General features: G+C 39.8%; 1 protein-coding gene across 1 annotated transcript; it reads left to right on the forward strand.

Moving 5' to 3' along the window:
* The first annotated feature begins 2,192 nt into the window (after positions 1-2,192).
* barx2 (BARX homeobox 2) lies at positions 2,193-12,507 on the forward strand. Its single transcript, XM_085429760.1, has 4 exons — positions 2,193-2,461; positions 7,617-7,932; positions 10,605-10,689; positions 11,421-12,507. Exons 1-4 carry the CDS (start codon positions 2,275-2,277, stop codon positions 11,706-11,708), a joined length of 876 nt encoding a protein of 291 aa, XP_085285886.1. The 5' UTR covers positions 2,193-2,274; the 3' UTR covers positions 11,709-12,507.
* The last annotated feature ends 8,411 nt before the right edge of the window (positions 12,508-20,918 follow it).

The raw sequence follows: 20,918 nt of genomic DNA on the forward strand, positions 1-20,918 counted from the left end.
TGCCTGGCGTCTCCAGCTCTGGAGCGGGCGGATTAGAGGCCGCTCGGTAGCCGCTGCTGTGTGGACTTATATAGAAGCGTGCCTCCTGAAATGATCCGCTTGCAAACACCAAGGGACTCTGCCTCCCCTGTAGCCGTGCCCCGCCTCATCTGACAAGATGCCTGCAGCCGTGACTGCAGGAGCTTGGCACCACCTCAGGTTGCTGGGTTCACCGGGGACTAAATCTACCTCCACTCCCTTCAATGTATTGAATCTCATTTGACTTTAATATTACTGTTGTTATTTGCAATCACAAGTAAAGTTAAATACATTTAAATATTCAGAAATTATATCACCAGAGAATACTTTTCTTCTTTCTTTCGTGCATCAACGACTTAAAAAGTAAAACGTGTTCTGCGGACACCTCAGCAGTTGTTTCCATCTCCTCTTTGATCAAGCCATCAACCCTCTGAAAAAGAAAGCTGAGCTTCCCGTGCAGAGGTCCCACATTTCCCCCCTCCACACTTTGGACACGGCGGCTGTGGAGGTGCGAGTTGCCACCGGGTTCAGTTTATTTCCTGTTGTGATAATTGTTTCCCCCGGACACCGACTTTTCGACGTTTTTCGGACAGTTTGAAACTATCTGTACTAGCCTTTCTCGCCAGAAGACTGTTGTTCACTTTATTACAATCATAACGTACACACACACACAAAAAAAAAAAGAAAATAAAAACCAAATCAAATTATGCAGCAAGCACTCTTAAACTTATTTCTTTTAAACAGTTATTCGTTAGTGGACTTAAAAACAAAAGAGTAGCCAAAAATTAGATTTTGTCTTTTCTTTTCTGTGTGATAACAATTCTAAAATGAAGATTACAGGGAAATAAAACACTGAGAAAATATACAGAGATTAGTTTGTGCGAGTTGGACGTGCCTATAGCCTTCCACGCATTAATGCCAGAGCTGTCAGCTCGTGGCTGACACTCATCCTACCTTTATTCGAGCTTAATGACAGATACTTCTCTTAAAATAGATTTCACCGTTGAACCAAACGAATTCTGTGCCAAGCAGGAACAAGGATGTTTTTATTCTGTGGAAGCCAATTTTGTTGAAAAGTGACTGTTAATAAGACTTTTTGTGTATGATCCTGCCATGCATGCTGATTTGTGATAAATTACACCTGCCGCAGCTTGTTTGCGATATGAATAATGACTATAAGTCAACTGACATGGCCTGTAACCACAAAAGGTTTGGGGTCCGTTATAGCATAAATTCTTGTGTTTACCGTTTTAAAGTAAAATATCTTTTATGTGCTATTATTATTATTATTATTATTATTATTATTATTATTATTATTATTATTATTATTACGGTTGTTGTTGATGCTGTTGTTTTGTTAAAAATTAAAATGATTTTGCGGTGTATATAAATAATTAAATAGTTTTAAAGAAATAACAAACCACATAACTGTATGTTGTATAAAACGTATAATGTAGAAAGAAAGAAAGAAAGAAAGAAAGAAGTTATCCCGACATTCCCACATAAATGAACTTATGGTTCTCCGAGGTTATAGCCTGTGATAGAGTGAATAAAACAAACTATCGAATAGACTACACCGCATGCGGTTTCTCGGACAGATCCTTACGCACTAGTCTACAGCTAAAGACAATTACAAATGATTTCATGTGAATCATGAAGCGCCACCAGTTTTGTGTTAATAAATAATCTTAGCCTGAAAACCGAGGTCTACTTGACCTGAAACACTGCTAATAATATTAAATGTATGAGTTTGATAGGTATATTAATATTATTTTAATAGTATAGCTCTAATGATAATATTAGTTTCTGTTCTGGAAACTGTGGTTTTACTCTTGCGCTCTAAGTTGTGGGCTAGTCCGCAAAATAAAGCTGAGAGAGAAACAAGTTTTTATGCGGGCATGAGGTATTGTATGTACAGTACGTGTGTGTGTGTGTGTGTGTGTGTGTGAGAGAGAGAGAGAGAGAGAGAGCAGCAGAGTTGTGTTAAGGGATGGTTTATATAGCAGTGGGTGTGAGCACAGATTGTAGTGAGTTCATTACCGCTGCACCGCTCTGCGCAGCTCAAGTTAAAGGCTAGCGATCCTCACCGGGACACTTCAGGGAAAGCTAAACTTCATTTTTAAAGATAAGCAATGAGCTGTTTTAACGCATGAACTCCAACAGTTGAAGCTTAAAAGACGGTTGAAGCTTCATATGCTTAGAAATTACTGAAGACTTTGTGCAGCGACGATTGCGCACGACGCACAGGGACAGATCATGCACTGTCAAGCCGAGTTGAGGCTCTCCTCCCCTGGGCAGCTGAAAGCTGCCAGGCGGCGCTACAAGACTTTCATGATTGACGAGATCCTCTCGAAGGAGACATGTGATTATTTTGAGAAACTCTCTCTCTACTCGGTGTGTCCTTCACTCATTGTTCGACCAAAGCCTCTTCATTCGTGTTCGGGTAAGACGTTTCTCCCGTCTACTTGGGAAAGAAATAAAGTAAACAGATATTTTTAAAATATATGTGAGACGCACTCATTAGTAGGTTGCAGATAATTTTACGCATAAAATGGAAACACTTACATAGTATTTCAGTACTGTAATCGATTTTTTAAATTTAAATAATAATCAGAATAATATGATATATTTAAATGTCGCGTGATTGGTGAATTGTTATTTCCTGTACACAGGCTGAGGTATATTAGGCAGGTACAACTCGACATACACTCAATGGTGATGAGGATTATGCGTCTGTGTTGACAGAACAATATGGTAACGTAGCTCCACATTGTGTTCAGTTACTCTATTATTATTTTAATGATCATAGATAGATAGATAATTGATTTGATACGATAGTACAAATAAAAAAATATATATAAACATTATTGCATTGCCAGATTTCATATCTCTTTGAAGGCTTGCATATTTGTTTTCTAGTGTCGTTTAATCACAGTTAGTCTGGACTTTCTATTATTGCTACAACAGTGACTTCATCTTCATCATTCTAAACTTTACATGATAAATCGTTTCATATCAGCTAAGTGTTTGGTGTTGAAACTCAAGTCCATTCGTCAGTGAATTTCAATGATGCTTAAGAACTTTTTTTTATCGAGCGGATAAATGATTGAACTGATAGGTCAACGAAGAGCGCAGCAGATAAAGTAAACGATAAAGAAAAATCTAACGCTAGAAACCCGTCATAACTAAGCGCCAACCTTCAGTCTATTTTATCTCATTTGTTTTGATGAATATGAGTTTTCTGGCTTGCCAAATGCTGCCCTCAATGTCCCTTACGCGGTGGGTATTTACAGATTAAATGATGATAAATGATTATGTGTTGCTAGAAATATAGATGTAGTAACATGGAAAAAGTTGTAGGAAACAAAACACTAATGATGATAATAATAATAATAATAATAATAATAATAATAATAATAATACAGTGTACTGGTGTGTTTAGACCAATACTGAAGGAAATATAGAGCTAAATTATATGACTTAAACGAATAACCGTGGCTCTTTTTGAGGTTATTTAGTGTGTTTTAGTATTTCATGCTCATGCTGCTGAAATGAGATAGATAGATAGATAGATAGATAGATAGATAGATAGATAGATAGATAGATAGATAGATAGATAGATAGATAGATAGATAGATAGATAGATAGACAGACCATTGATTTGAAGTCAGTTTGAAAACAGCCCCTTAAATGTGTCTTGTAGTCGCTGAACCAAACTACAGTTTGACAGATCTCATGGTACACCATGTTACCTTTCACAAAAACACAACTTTTTTGTTGACGCTTAACTTGTATTTTCCACTGAATCACAACAACTCACAGGCTACTGCACGCTCTGGTAACCATTAGGATAATTGCTCTAGAGCCTGAAATAATAGCCACTGCAATTTGATGATGACAGCGATGGGGGGGATAAAAATAGGGGGAACGATTCCCTCATCCCTCTGATATGGTTGGTGTATGCTAGAAGGCACTATGACTGGGCTTTGGCACCCCTCTGTTCGGATGGATAGTGTAACCCGCCCTGCATATCAGAACACTGTGCCCACTACTTATTTGTAGCTGTGGGGGTGTTAGACACAGTATATTCTCCAACATCAATGGCTTTTAGAGCTTGATATGGAAGCTGGCAGGCTTAGAGGTCCTGGGCCAAAGAGAGGTGGCTGGCTGCTGAATGGCCCCCTAACAGTGAAAGTTGATTTCTTCATTCTGTGAAGGAAAAGATGTTATAGCCTCCTGCTGCCAGTTGAGGCCGCTGAAAGACAGTGATGCCATCAATGTTGACTGCAGGATGACAAATGAGATGTTAGTTTACTGTGTTTTTTTTGTTTTTCTAATTGCTCCAGTGTTAGTTAAACATACCACCTTAATGTTCTCAGTGCATTTATTCTGAGAGTTGTTGTTGTTTTTATCTTCACCCCCCCCCCCCTCCCAATGTTAAATAAACTGAGCTTTTAATGGTGTACAGTATTCATAGAATTTGTTCCATGTGAGTTACAGAGGGATCTGAGATAATGAGCCTTGACCTGGTGCTGAGCAGTGAGCAGCAGAATGGCAGCTTACAATATTTCATTTGGCTTTCCATCTCTCAGCAGGACCTAGGGTAGGGCTTTTAGTGGTGTTTTCTGGAAGAGGTGAGAGAGATTAAGATCAACTGTGGTGTAATCTCACCTGACAACATAATGAAAAAAAGAGTAGTGTGAAGCCCAAGGGCTGCTGCATACTGGTTTAGCACTGGCTGAGGGCTTATAGGAGAAATCCAAGTGAGCAAAAGGGTTTTTATCCCATCTTAAAACTTAATCTGCTGCAGACAATAAAGTCTCCCATTAAGCATAAAGTCAAGTTAAGCAGTATGATTACACCCATGTCGGCACACACAGGCGAGTATGCATACACACAAAGAGAAAATGCACACACGTCTTCAATCTTCCATTAAGGATAATGTTTGACAGCTTGTCAGATGACAAGCTGTCATTCCTGCATAGCCATGAGATTTTTCTGTTTCTAAAAAGGATAAGTAATAAGTTGTCTCTAAAAGTAGTTGATGCTACGGGCTAATTTCTGCTGCCACCTCTGTAGATCGGGTTTCAGGCTAAATGCTTAGCACGTTTAACGCGATGCTTTTTGATAGATGGGCTGACTCTCTTAGAGCAAAAACACTTTTACACAGTTACGCTCAATAAGATACAAGACATTTTTTCTCTGGTACATTCCGAGAAGGACCATTAAATTCCTATGATCAGTCAGGATTAGAGGAATTTAACGGAAATTAAATATTTGTGGCTGAGGAAAAACAGAGAAACTACATCAGGTTGTCCCAGCAGTGTTTGATTTGTTTTCAAGGAGCGAGGACAAAAGCAAACAAGCAAAAAAGAAAGACAATTAATTGAGCAACATCCTAGATGTCATCAGATAGTTTATATGCAGAACATGTCAAATGTTCACGTACACTTGTCATAGCAAAGCAATGACTCACCCATACTTCCTCACCATTGAGGAAAGAAAACAAGTGACAGAAGGAGTGTAGATGTTATGATAGGCATCAGGCAGTTCCAGGTTGTGACATTAAAATTGTGGCATTAAAACTATTTTCCATGTAGTTCTAAAAATAACACGCTTGCTCTTCACTCAATGAAAATGAGTGCAAAATAAAGTTTTTTTTCAGTAAGTGTTATGTCATAATAACCATGTTATCAATAGAGAAAACAGCTGGTATCAAAAGGAGTGCTTAACAAACTGCTCTTCTTGATCTATTCTTAGCAAGTATGTCTTCTGTAATGGTTACTACAAGCATTTGTACCAGTGCCTGCATTCCAACTGTGATTATCAAGAGTATCAGTGTGCTTTTGCATGGAGCTGAACTGCGCTCTTGCAACTACTCAAACAGTTTATTTGTAGACTATTGACAGGACACTGGCACTTGTCAACAGCATGTCAGAGGGATGGCTTTACTGTCAGTGGAAAGTCACCATGAGGGCTAGCATTCTTTGCTCCATTCTTTGTTAGTCGTCTCACCTCTGGGGGACTCTCGGTAGACACCGTTTAGTTTTGTTGACACAAGATTTTCTTTAGTTGTGAAGACAAACAAAAGTGTGTTCTTTTGTCGGACAGCCGTGACTGACACGGTCCACTTTTCCTGTAAATTATAGTTCAGTAAATATGTATGATGTATTTATTATCTCTGATGAGTCACTCAAACAAACATAGATATGATACATAGCGAAAGACAGAAACCATGTAAAAGAAACATGAATATATGGCAAGCTCATACAAGGACAGAAGAGAGGTCTTCTTGTCTAGACTTGTTGCAATACCACCAATCTAACATTGGAGGATTAGCGATGACCTCAGTGTCTTACCATGATGTCACGATGAGCCTGAGGCAGAGTGTCATGTGTGTATGTGCCTTTCTTCGTTTGGAAGGCAACAGTGGCTGTGCGTATATGCATTTAAATGTGGCATGCTTGCTGTTAATTAATAATTAAACAGAGAGGTTTAACTGAATTGATGCACATTTTATAGCTTAAGTCTCTGTATGTATGACTCATTTAACCGTAAGATTCAGAAAGTGTGCTCCATTTTCTTTCTGGGTTCATGTTGTTCTCACCTACCTTGAAAAAACATACAGAAAAAGTTCAGACAGTATGTTTTCTGTCAGCTCTGGCATATATATTTCACTGCGTTGAGGTTGTCTATTGGTTAACGAGAAGCTAAAGAAGACAAATCTGCCACAGGCACCCAGAAACACACATGCTGGGCATTTCCGTGTGTGACAACTGGCTATTTTTTCCTTGCCACTGGAGCATTTTATCCCTCTCCGTATCTTCCTCATCTACTCCCATAATACCACTTGTGCCCTTTCCACTGTTCCTTATCAGCCCGTGCATTACAGCCTGCACCATGCTCAGATTGAGTGTGATTTCTGGTTAAGGGAATGGTTTTACTCTTTAAAGCTGTGTAGATTTTTTTTCTCTGGCGGATATTATATTTGCTTTGCGTGACCCACTGCATCCTCTGTGCTAACCTCCAGGTCTCCATCTCTCCCCCATAGGCTCCAGACAAGTGCTGCTTTTATTGATTCTGGCGTCTGCTGCTTCTGTCTTCTCTGATAGAGAGCAAAAGTGTGTGTGTGTGTGTGTGTAGTTTGCAAGAGTGGGAGAGAACATAAGAGAGGGGAAAAGTTTATTATTTGAGTGGTGTCCGATTTAGTTTTTAGATTTTATTACAGCTTATTGTGCCTGCACTCGTCTCTGTGTGTGGGTGTGCATGTGGTTGTTTTGTGTTGGGAAGCAGTTAGCGCTTAACAACCTCTGAAAAATAATCAGTCATTTGAGCGGTTCAGAGGATCAGTGTAAAACACAGCCTGCGTCATTGGGATCACAGCCCTCTACATGAGGAAGGTCACAACCAAAACACTTTTCACGGCAAACGCTGGCCAATTAAAAACGAACCTGTCTAAGCAATTACAGGCGGTCGATAATGGTATAACCGAGGTGACTGAGCAGTCCAAAATAGCTCTCTTTGAAAGCTGCGGTGATTCAGAAGGATGTGTATTCTAACTACTGGACTTTAATGCATTTCTCTATGTTTGTGTCCAGGCTCCTCGTCACTACGTGCCTACCCGCTCCTCTCAGTGATCACGAGGCAGCCGCCCAACCTGCCTGCTCACGTCCCGCAGCCGTCCTCTCCGGGCGCTGCCCATCCACATCTGCCACTGCTTTCCCCACAGCATCCCAGAGGCTCCGAGCTGTCACCCAGCCAGACGCCCCTCAGTATCAGCAGCGAGTCGGAGACTGAGCGCAGCACACCCCGCCTGAAGAAGCCACGTCGCAGCCGTACTATTTTTACTGAGCTGCAACTGATGGGCCTGGAGAAGAAGTTCCAGAAGCAGAAGTACTTGTCCACTCCTGATAGGTCAGTATGGTGCAGACACTAAAATCTGACTGAAACGACACACAACATAAAAGCCCATAAACGAAACAAAGTCACGATTTCGCCTCATCCGCACCAACATTTTGCATAAAAGAAATCAAACCTCTGAAGCGTCAGAGGTAACCTCTACATGCAGTTGACGAGAATGCACCAGCAGCAAGTGTGATATAAGTGCAACTCAGCCATAGCATTTTGACAACCTGCATGCGAACTTACACGAAGCAAAATTTGAAAGTGCATAACGTGCGCACCCTCGAGCACATCCACAAAGCCACAGATGCAATTATCAAGTGGCGGTTAACCCAGCATCATAAGTTTTGATTTATCCTGTGGGGCATGTCTCATGTAATGTGAATTCGTCAAAGCCAAAGCATTACCTCAGCGTTCTAGTTGAGACACGAGTAACGTTTTAACCCTGAGCTCTAGAACAGCAAAAGGCCCCAGCAACCAAACACTGCCTTATTCAGTGAAACAGGGACAGTGGCCAACACAAGCAAACAGAAATGTATTACACTGATTTACTGCCAATCATTTCACACATCTGCAGGTGTACATAAAGTGCATTAAGCTTTCTACAATAAGATGAAGTAATATCTGTGTCTTAAGTTCCATTCTACGGGTCATTTTTGGGACCGTATTTTTTCCAGTTAAAACTGTAGAGCTCGACTTTATATTTGGCCTGCAGGCTGCTTTTCCATTATAAGCCAGAAGAGCATTTTGCCATAAATGTTGTTTAAAGCGCTCCAAGCAGCTTCACATGTGCAGCAGGAATTTTAAGCTGCTTGTGAACCTTCACGTAGAGATTTCGTGCACCTCTGTACCCCCTTATTCCCCCTTATTCATTTTTTAATATGCATAGAGAGTGGTGATAAAAACGTAAATAACTGCTGCAACATGTTCACCTGTTTACACACTGACATAGCTCCTCTTTGCAGGAACATGTTGCAAACGCATCGTCCTCGTTGCACTCATTGCAGTGTAACTGTGTGCTACGTGCGATCTAAAAATAAATTAGCATTTCTGGATTAAACCAGATTTATTTGTCATTCCATTTACATCCTCTCCATGGGGAAAACTCCCACGATGCATTATTTAATGTATCACATCTTTGCCTGCCTGGAGCTGCTGGAAAGGCATGCCTCATCTTAAGCAGAGGCCCCGAGGCAGAGTACAACTGAGTGATCAAAAACCAACTACCCGTATGAAATACTGTGCCAAAATACTGTGTCCTGTCAAAATATCCGATTCTGACACTGTGTTGAAAATTAATTAAACACCCAGGTAGTGGAAAAACATCAACAGAGAAAATCCCCTTTTAAAACCCCACATCAAAGGTGTGGCATGCGCCTCACTTAGGTTTGTTATGATCCAAAGACAACTTAGCTTCCCTCTTCCCTTTTCTTGGCCGAGAATCTCTGCGGTCTCGAACTGAGAGTATGCGCGGGGGCGGACAGAAGCAAAACCAAAAATATTCCTGAAAAAAAAAACGACTTTAAAGTATTTATATCGCGGAGCGGTAATGATTTTGTTACACTTCCGAGTATTATTACAAGTGTTCTAATGATCGTCATCTTTATCATCATCGCCCTTGTTAAGAGGTATTCAGTTTCACCCAGGAGTCCCGTGAAAAGTGTGAGAACAGAACAAAATGGCGGCCTTGCAGTGGCCTGGAGGGAGTGACTCAGATACTGTTTGTACTGCTGTGTGCGTGTGGTTTTTCCCCATTGAGAACTAATGACTATAAATAATTGGGGTGTTTTGCTTTTTTTGCAATTACTGTTTCTAGCCTCCAGTTTTTACTCTACATCTATAGAAATCTGATGGACAGCTCAATTGCCCTCATGTCTTGTCTTTTTAGACACACTGGCACGCACGGACACACATGCTTCTTGTCTAGTACAAGGTAATGCAGATAGATCCATGAATCTCAGGGATTTGTTTTTCTGTAGCTCTGTTTTTTAGATTTTGTTCTCTCTTTTTTGCTGTCTTGGTTTTCACTATCACCATCAAATGAAAGTCAGCTCCTGTCCCTGGGGGGTGCTGGTCGTGAAAAATCCTTCATCTGGCTGTTAAAGACCTGGAGTAAGATCAGGGAAGAGGAAATCTCATTTAAGAAAAAAAAGAACTTTTCTTTCTACTAATGGATGCCTTGTCCACTTTATCTGGCCCTTCCTGAGGTTTTATATTACACACCAACAAATAGCCCTATTAGTCATGGATCACCACATGTGGTGGATGCATTCTGAATTTTCTCCGACGGTCTCAATTATCCAGCTACGAGCGCTATGATGGGATTACCGATGTTGGCATAGATGGCTGCAGGTGTACAGTGTCAGACTGGAGTTCCTGGCATATAATCTCTGGCGTGAGATGCTTAAACAGAGTGTGGCCTAACGCTCTTTTTAAGTTTTCAGTGTTGTGAACCTTTAGGCATGAAATTGCATTATATAGTTGAAATCATAGTCTATAATTCACAGAGCACAATTAGTGTCAAGATTTCTTCATTTTTGTGTTCGTGTGAAGAGAAACTGATGTTTAAAGCATGCCAACAGTAATGATATATGTCCTGGATAGGTTCCAGGACTGTACTGGAACAAGCACACTAAAATATATACATAAGTAAACTTTATCTTGTTTTTTTTGTGCTTCTGCAGGTTAGACCTGGCACAGTCGCTTGGTCTCACACAGCTTCAGGTGAAGACATGGTATCAAAACAGGCGTATGAAGTGGAAGAAAATGGTAAGTTCTGAAGTAAAGCTTGATGTGTTTTTAGTTGTACAAGTCAGATTCAACAAATATTCTTAACTGGAAAGGCCGTCGGTAGTGGAATTGGAAAAATGACAACGTCTTATACTAACACTGCAACTGGCAATAATGTGTATGATCTTCTTTGCCAAAATGAGCCAATAAAGTAATAATACTGAAGCCAAAGGCAATGTTAGTTTTGGGTAAATCAAATCTAAATTCAGATTATTTGGACAAAAGCATTTTGATTAAATGTTGTTTGATTCTTTTATGAGAAAAAGGATTATCTGTAATTAAGTACAAAAACTGAATGTGTTATTATGAATGCTTTTTGCATGCAGGCCAGTAATATTTGTTTTTTGCTTCCTTTTCATTTTGGATTATTTTGTTTTCATTGTACACCACCGTTTTAGAAATGTTTGCTGCTACTATTTTATGCTACAATATTAAGTAAATATAGCAACATGGAAGGAAGTGGAGGGTGCGGAGAGGCAGAGTGTAGTGTGACTGATGATGACGGCAGCGAGAGCAAACACTTTTTGTAGAAGGGTCAACAACTGAGAGAACAAAAAAGACCTGAAATCGTTAAAGATAAATGAGTGCACAAGGCGGAGCCAGTAGCGATATGTCTTCACTTAATTACTATAATAGCAAGCATTGCCTTTGACTTCTGCTGCCATTTATCACCAGAGGAGTCCACTAAGACCGCCTGTGTGTTATCCTAGGTGCTCAAAGGAGGTCACGAGGCTCCGACTAAGCCCAAGGGAAGACCCAAGAAGAACTCCATTCCCACCACGGAGGAAATAGAGGCTGAAGAGCGGCGACTGAAAATTGAAGAAGAGGAGAGGATGAGGAGATTAGCTGAGAAAGCGGCGGTGGTGCAGAGTGGAGGAGAAGCACCTCAACTGGAACCTCAAGATCTCAGTTCGGAAAGTCACAATCCAGCCGGAGCAGTGGAGGGATCCGAGCGAGAGCTGCCACTCCTTGTGTCAGAAACTCACACAGCCAGCTAAGCAAGAACAAACCAAAGACTAATGCCAACCTGAAAACAGATAGTGCCTCAGGATCACTGTAAAAAAGCCTGTGTGGTGTTAAGAGCCAGTTGCTTTAGCTATATCGTCGGCTTCACGTTAGTGGCCTAGAGCTTTTACCCAGTGTAGCATTGAGTTTTTCGTTCACTGGAAATTGTGCCATACTGAGAGCAAATCTCCATAAATACTGATTGCACTGGTAAACCTTTTGCCTTCAGCCTGCAGCGTAAGGAGTAGTAATCAAAAAAAAAAAAAAGGTCGGTCTGGCCTTAACGTGTATCTCAGCAGTCATCGTTGGTGCCAAAATATCAACCAATGCCTTATTAAAAAGGTGTCTATGAATCTTTGTATTATACATTACTTCACTGCCAAAACTCTGTAATATGAAACGGTTACAGTGCCTTCTTGGTCTCAGAGGAAAGCTTTTTAAATAAAATAATATCAAATGCAGTATATTTTTTATAATCATTTCTAACTGTAAGTGCCATATTTCGAGACGGATTTGTAAAGTTTAGACAAGAAGACCTCTATTTTTTAGTTTGGAGTCAGATTGTAGAGCTCTGGTTATTATTTGCTCATATAAGCTTGCATTTTTATTTTGTTTTTTCAAAGATCAAAGGAAATGTTTCTGCCAAGCCATACACTGTATCATGCAATAGAAACATGTAGAAAACATATGGTCTTTCAAATATATACACGTATGAACAAGTATATAAACTGCTGTTTTTTAATTGGATTGGATGAAAAATAGTATATATATATATATATATATATATATATATATATATATATATATATATATATATATATATATATATATATATATATGTGATGTTTCAGCTGTTCCTGATTTTTTTTTTTCAATGAAAGTACATATGATTTTCAACCACAAGGAAACCACAACTCTAAAGCAGTTTAGACTCACACGTCAATACCCGTCACACATATAAAGTCTCCAATATGTCTTCAGCCTGCAGGCTCTGCATGATTACCCCAATTGGTACGTTAGACCTGAATTAAAATAACAGTTTTAAACTGCCTGTGACTTCTCCATGTACATCAAACTCTGCGCTGTTCTGTTACAGATCTCAAATGTTTCAGAGTTTCGACTGTTGAGTTTTGCAGATTTACGTTAATTTGTCATTGTTTAAGATGAAACGTGCAGTATTTTTCCGATGTATATAATGCTTGTTTGGTAAACTTGTTTGTTGTTTGTTGTTTGTTTTTGTTTTTTTTTTAGGTTTGTGTAAAATTATTTTTACTATATACAAGTGTGTGTTTATGTACGTAAATGCACTTAATAAAATAGCTATCGTTCAAGCTTTGTGTGGTCTTACTGAGGTACAGGTTTTTTATAATTATGGGTGGTGAGAGCTCTGTAGGTAGAGAGGTTGCCCCATGACAGGAAGGTCAGGGGTTTGAATCCACCGAACAGCTACCCTGAGGTGCCCTTGAGCAAGGTGCCATCTCTACACACTGCTCCCCGGGTGCTAGTTTGGCAGCTGCCCACTGTTTCATTGAGTGAATGGATCAAATGCAGAGGGCTACAAAAATTTCCCACGTGTGGGGCTATAAGGGTTTTAAAATAAATTTTTTATCTTTTGATTAAACCTTCAATTCCAAAGTCCAGAACAGCACAATGTAATGCACTTTTAAAGTTTTTATTCTATTTACATATTTGCAACCACAAACGAGTTCTGCTGTTTGTTTTGGTGCATCTCTTATAAAGTTAAATCAACCAAATGAAAATCACCCAGAGGATCCGGTTTCTAAACGTACCGTCACGTCATGTTAAGCACGTCTAAATCAAGCAGTTACAGTAGCTTTGTCAGACTGAAGTTCAGGCAGATCCATTACTGTTGGAGCTTTTGAAGATATATTAAAAGCAGTCAAAGTTCATCATAAATCACAGTCAAGCGAACAAAGCATTTAAACGCTGTGTTGTGACATTTATCATCTTTTATCTGTACAGAGAACACGATGGCCCGTAGTGCACCTAAGGGCTCCTCTCTGTCGCTGAGCGAGTCAGGAACAGTCTTAAGTGTATTTTTAGTGACTGATACCGGACATGGATGATTTCTTAAGCCAACAGCACAGGTTAACATTGAGTAATGTACACTGGGTTTTTACGCCTTGTGTAAACACTCTTAAGCATGCTTCATATAGTACTTATTAATCTATAGAAGGCAAGGAAGTATGGAAGAAGGAAGTATTGTTGAATTTCTTTGTAACTTTTGCAGTATTTGCATAAATCAGAGACAAGATTAAAAAAAAATCAATGGTTATAGAAACTTCCTGTTTCTGTTTGGTTCATCATTCATGTTTTTCCTGCTGTTTGTCAGTTAAGCACAAAACACACACCACAAGTTCTTTTCATTCCTGTGAATGTTTTCTTTCATTTCCTTGGAAATGACTCATACTTACACATTATTTTTTGACATTTTAGAAATGATTATTGATTATATATTCATTTACTTTTCATCCAAGAATAACAAAGCAATCTGATTAAACAACATGTAAGATAATTAGGATCAATTAAAACATCTGTCAGGTATAATAGTCTTTCTAGGAGTACTACAAACTTTATTAGAGATCAACACTGCTAAAAGTAGTTTGGATGTGTTAACATGCTAATCAGTATTACTACCACTATTAATGAGCTCTGTACCTGAAACAAAAAGCTTCCTGAATGTCTAAAATAATAGAAGAAAACAGTGGGCATAGATTTCCCTAAAAAATCCATTTCTATTTTGTATTTTTGTTTTTTAGTCTTATTTGTTATGGTTGAGGTAACCAGTCTTGCATTAAGTCTGTCAGAATTAATTAACTGAAAACAACTGCTGGTGCACACAATGGTTACTTGTTCAGAATGAACTCAGTGCTGATCATTCAGAATTTGTCATACCAGTTTCTAGGCCTATGTGGAATGGGCTGTGACTCAGCTTCTCCACCTGGTTAAATTATGACTAAAACAACAAAAGCTTTTGGAACAGGTACTGCGTTAATTGCAGTGTATGAGTATGAAACATTTTCCTGTTGAATATCTTTGTGAAAGTAGAGGCCCCGGCGGGTAGGCAGGCAGGGATGCAGGTCTCCACAGGCTGGGGAGCTCCTCGGTCCTAATTGTTGTGTGGAGAGGTAAGAAAGACTTCCAGAAAAGAAAATGCCTGAGGTGAGACACTTTGGGCCTAATTGGAAAACCTGTTATTTTCTCACAGGTCCAAGTTCAGCTGTAGGTCACCGGAGTGGTGTCAACCTTAACCAGCCCCTTTCCCCCCCACCCACTAAGACATCCATCGCACACCTTCACCTGTCAGCTTAGGGTATGCTCAGGTAATTAGCACGAGCTGATGTGAGACGTGGAGTGGGCATAGCGTTTGTGTTTTGACAGAGGAAGTTATCTCTGAACGCTGAGTGCTAGCAACAACAGCGAGACTTACCTAAGTCAATAAAGGCGGATGCTTTATATGACATGCACAATGCTCCCCATTGTCTTCCATAACAGTTGAAGAGAACCAGTCATCCTCTGCAGCGATGAAGGACACCTCCCTCTCTAAGGTGCACACGAGAGACAGCTGTAGCTGCTGCTATGATTCATATTGTGTAAGAAGCTATTGCATTTGTGTCACAAATTACTTCTCATAGAAAACAAAAGGAAACAAATGCTTCAGTACGTAATTGTTTTTACAGTGTAATTCTCAAAGTTATACTTGTATCTGGATTTCAATAACAGTAACAGAAAGAGGAAGAATCACCAGCAACATAAAAACACGTTGGAAACGCCGATGAGTAAAAAAGGGGTTAGCAATTTTCCAAAGACATGCTTTGCTTAGAAATGAGTAAATTAATTGTATTTATGAAACTCTGTAATGTTTCCATGTGAAAGTATTAATGATTACATGCTCTCATACACATCTCTTACAAAGCAGACCAACCCATTATGAAGACAACATTCAGTACACCCTTTTTAATTGATACATCTATGAACCTAAAGGCTGATCAAACATAAAAAACACTTCTCGGTTGATTGTTCTAACCTTAAAGTTGTCAGTGATTTTTCTTTTGGCCACAACAATTGAAGAAATATGGGCGGTAGGAGCACGACTATGTGCCAGGACTTAGTTGACTGACAGCTGCCCCGCCTTACTGCAGATGCTACTTTGTGTTGGGGCAAAGTTTGACTTAAATTTTTTATTTTTTTTGCCACACACCTCTCAGAAATACAATACGCAGCAAGGACTGAGTGAGCATTGTGCTCTTTGCTTGTTTGCTTTTTCCATTTCACTTGTCATTCCTTTGACGTGACTCTGATTATACATCTAGATGCCTTTGAGAGCTTTGCTATGTTAGATCTGTGGAGTTGTGTCAGTCAGTAAAAGACTCAACGTGCGTGCACTTCACGAGAGCCTGTTTCATCATTTGTGCACACAAATGTGCATTAAGAGAACTGGTGATATGAATCATTTTTAAATCATAAATGATGATTTCAACAACGCTCTAAATCTGTTGTGATAGTGAAGCATCCTCAAAGCATCCGCATTCAAAACTGGGAAACGACCCAAAGAAGCTTTCAAATGTTGCCAGGACCTCGTGAGTCAGAATTCTTCTTTAAATCACTTCCGTCATTTGTACAATCATCCGTAAGAAAGATTCTAGAAGAATAAGTGCCCGAAATCATTTCTCAATGCATCCCCTGTTGATGTACTGTGGGATCTTTCAGCCTAATGTATTTAGTGACTTAATTACAGTGCTGCCCGCCTCCCTGTCTTTTCAATAGCTCATGCTCTGGTCAACATGTCTGGGGTAACGACACACTGCCTCCCACCTCCAGGCTCTCAAGCTCATAAATCAGCCTTTGAGCATGTGCGTATATGTGTTTTGCTGCAAGGATATTGAGGGGCCTGTTATAGAAGTCATAATCACTGGCTCAGTGTTGTATATCCGCCTACTGAGGAAATAGATGGTAATAGAACTGTCAGGTTTGGCCAGGAGCTGTTGAGTGCTGCCATATCCAACTGACTGCAAACTAGCCCAAAAGCCCTGGAGAAGATCCTCGTCAATAATGAGCACCGAAAACAGCCTAGAAATGTGTGGATTTGGGGGACTTTGCACTGTGGAATAGTTAAACTCAAGAAAACCTGAGTTAACCTGTAACCACTGGCTTTGTGCTGAAAAATTTTCAAATGCATGTCGACATTTCTTTTTTTTCCTTTTTTTCTTTTTTCTTTTTTTTAGCTTTTTAAACTAAAGACAGTTTATGTGAAGTGTTCACCTACTAATGATTCAGAGCTTTCAAACCAACCTTTTTTCCCAAGACGTTGTGTTGAAATGTTGTGCACATCTTGGTTTACGTCCAGTAATGCATGCCCGTGCAGGAAGTGTGCTCTCTGTGCTACAAAAATAAAGGTTGTGGTAAGCACAAGCTGGTGAATGGTCCAGCAGCAAAATAACTACGTTTTTCGTATCTAAGCCGAGCTAAAGCCACATCTTAGCCATACAGCTGATGCAAGGTGCACACACCATAGAGAGAAAGATTTATAGAATCCTTTGGATTACATACTGTCACTGTATGTTATTTATTATCTTGCACAATCGTCCACTCCCACTTGATCAGAGCCATTTTATGCATGCACTTCTGCCCTGAAACCTTTGTAAAAAAATTACCCGACTCGGGTACATCAGAATGGAATTGCGCAACATAAACGTTAACGGTCTTCACTCACACAGTGCAAAGTCTGTGTGTCCAATTGTGCCTAATAGAACAGGTAACAGTCAGATGAACTCACAGTGACCGAGTGGATGCTTTTCTCGCCTCCAGCACTAACATCTATACAGGCAGCACCCTCAAGAAAAAGCAGTGGGCCAGCTCCTAAGAGAAAAGGCAACTTTGGATAATGTCTTTAACTAATCCCCTATGTGCTCTTTAAAAATGGCTAAAGTCACACAACGTACATGGGAATTTATAGATTTTGTTTCTTTAGATTCACGTAATAATCAGAATCAATCATAATCAGAATAAAGATTTAGATAGCAGTGTATCAAACTGTCACAGATATTTGTCATCATCCAACCACATATTGTAAATGCTCTGTTGTTTGCTGCTTTCCAGATATATATCAGCAATAAACTTGGTGCCCGAGGTTTTTTCAGTTGCCATATTTTTCCCTTACTTACAGCATGTCTCTCTATATTTTATTCATGACAAGATATAAGCAAACATCAAAAGCCAAATAAAAAAACAAAAAAAAAGTGAGGGCCACCATGTGGGTGGTGGGTACTGTCAGAGTTTCTCACTGTGATCATAACTCATTCTCAGGCACAGCTGAGAACATGGGAGTCATCCATACAAAATCCAGCAAAGCCTGCTGTTCTTTTTTTTTCTCTCTCTCTTTTTCCCCCCACTGTGACCTGGTCTGGCCTTTGAGAGATATACTCTCATTTGCCATTTAGACAGGGGATTTTATGGTGCTGTTCCTTGCTTTGCTTTACAGTAACAAATCAGACCTTTCAGATTAAAAAAAAAAATGGCTTAGAGGAGAGATTGTTTACAGCTGGGAGTGACTCTGATGCTGAATATGAGTTTTTTTGTTCCATACCTCCCAGATTTAACGGTCACTTGAAAGCTGAAACTATCCGAAATAAAATTCAATAGCGATGTGGAAGATTTGAACCTGACTGGTATTTAGTTTGTTGCACAACCAATTAAGTAATAGTAAGTAATAGTATGTAAAAGTATTTCACAGACCTCTTTGTACATATTGTATATGTAAGGACCTCTTGATCAAAAAGATCATTTCCTACTTATTCCGACCTTTCTTTTACATTTCTCTCCTTTCTCCCCTCTCGTCCTGCACCCTCGGTGTGCCCCCTGTTCATAAAAAGCAGATTTCAATGCACTTTAATCTCGGCTACATGACAAACTGAGCTCAGTATGCTTGTAATCCACATTTTACACCAAGACTGGAGTTTATGAAGGAAGGCGCTCTGAAAGCCAAGGAAATGTCAACGAGAGTTGGGGGGAAAAAGTGCAACAGCGGTCGCTGTGTAATGTGGGATCAGCCGAGTGGCAGAATGACTGAGCAATTACGTATTTGCTGAAAGCTCATTTCATAGGCCTGTGCCTGACCAAAGTAAAATGAAGTTAACCAAGGAAATGTGTGTGTGTGTGTGTGTGTGTGTGTGTGTGTGTGTGTGTGTGTGTGTGTGTGTGTGTGTGTCTGCAGTTGGTTCGATTCTTTTTTTTGTGACACTGTTTATCTGGCTCATGTTTGTCTTTTTCTTCTTTGACAGAGCAGCAAGGAAAACTTCCTCCCTGTTCAAATTTCTTTAAACAAGACTCAAGAAAACAAGAAAACACACACCGGGATGCTTTCCTGTGCTGACAGAGTCAGATTTTCTTTTCTATCTAAATGCTCATATTTAGGTCCTTTTAATACATAGAAAAGTGTGTGTGTGTGTGTGTGTGTGTGTATGTGTGTGTGTGTTTGTAAAAGGACTTAGTGTCACTTTATCTGAGCAATGTTGGACCGCAGGCAGGCAGGCGATGAGCTCAGGTGAGGGATCTGTTCTCTCGTCAAATATTTCCACTTGGGGAAAAAATAAATAAAGCAAGAGATGATGGTATTGGTGATTGGCATGCTGTGAGGAGCTGCTATTTTCTCAATATGTTTAGCTTCTCCTCTGTCAGTCGCTCTGACAGCAAAGCATGCCAGTGATGCTGAGAAGTGGCTCTCTGCTTTTCTGCCTTGGCTGATGTCAGGGAGCAGCTAGGGGTCAGCTGTCAACTCTAGGAGTGGAGCCCCCTCATTTACTCTGTTAAAGTGGCATCTTTTTGCTAAGTGCTACTGAATCACACACGTGGCTTTATGAATGAAATAAAAACAAAACAAAACAAAATAATTTCATGAAATCTACTTGTTAATTATCAGTTATATTCAGTGGAGGTAATTGCGGAGCTGTGGCAAGACGTTCCAAAACATCTGCGCTTATGGCAAGGCGCATACACGCAGCTACTTGCAAGGCAGAAGCAGGCATGACTAATCTGTGGGTTATTCAAAGAGAAATAATACCACATATTACTCATGACTGTCAGAAACGACAAGTGCAAATTACAAATCATGATTAGTTTAAGTTAAATTATTCACACTTAGATGTTTTCATAAGTTCTGTAATAAGTTTTTTTTTAAAGCCAGGCATGCACCATGAGTAACAAGTGGCAAATAAGAAGGAAACGGACGAAACAACAATGAAAATGATGTTTTAACAACAGCAACGTGCAATTTGTTTTACAAGGTGCGGTTTTGAGCATAAATACAAGCTCGCAAACACAAATTATACATAAGTAATATGGGAGTGTGCATTAAGGCAAGTTTATTGTGCACATTCAGTTCTCTCTCTCTTTCTGCTGCAGACAAAAACTTCTTTATACGTGCTACACTCAGGTGAGTCAGTTCTTCTCGACTTGCTGTCATAAGGCATCAGAAACCACAGCTCCATGAAGAAAAAGACCTGCCAGCCTGCCAAAGGTTCATCCCTCTCCACCTGTTGTGGCACTGGTTGCTATAAACATCTGAGTAATTTGAATTGAGTATACAATACTGTAATTTCTTCGAGATGCTATCTGCCTGAATCTGGCGCTGCGCCACGGACACGGGTTTGTAAGCACAAGCTGAAACTCACGAGCACTTCATCACGGACATGCAAAAAATGTACATTCGCGAGTTGGAAGCGTACATAAGAAGGTGGAGGGAAAAGTCGGAAAATACGATGGGGGGAGTGCAGCATGGATGAAGAGGTGGTATCTCTGTCCTTGGCTCTGACAAGGTGAGCTCTCTTTGCCCCCAGGACTGACTGAACAAACAACATTGCTAGCTGGTGAAGCAAAGGGAACGGGCTCTGAGCCATCACTGAATATAGATAATTTCATAAGCACTTAAAGGTGATGAAACATGAGGGCATGGCAGTTTGAAGAGTGACACATAGGGGTGTAACTGACATAAAGACAGACACACTTTATCATAGTGTCAACTCGTGCCAAAAGGAAAAGCAAGTGAAAGAAAAACCTTGACAATACTCAACACATCTCCAAACAATACTACTTCTTTTTTTATATATATATATGTTGGTCTAATCTCCCCTACTTTGTGTTTCAGCTTTGTTTTCTTTTTATTTTTTTGCAGCCTCATATAGGCT

This window comes from Copadichromis virginalis, linkage group LG14, assembly GCF_057382275.1.
Source record: "Copadichromis virginalis isolate Kocher_CV1m ecotype Utaka linkage group LG14, C_Virginalis_male_GT1.1, whole genome shotgun sequence".
NCBI lineage: Eukaryota > Metazoa > Chordata > Actinopteri > Cichliformes > Cichlidae > Copadichromis > Copadichromis virginalis.

Bases quoted from the DNA above. Each gene is read 5' to 3' on its own strand.
- barx2 (XM_085429760.1), top strand. From the start codon at position 2,275: ATGCACTGTCAAGCCGAGTTGAGGCTCTCCTCCCCTGGGCAGCTGAAA. The intron at 7,933-10,604 runs GTCAGTATGGTG...GTGCTTCTGCAG, and splicing joins TACTTGTCCACTCCTGATAG to GTTAGACCTGGCACAGTCGC. The intron at 10,690-11,420 runs GTAAGTTCTGAA...GTGTTATCCTAG, and splicing joins GTATGAAGTGGAAGAAAATG to GTGCTCAAAGGAGGTCACGA.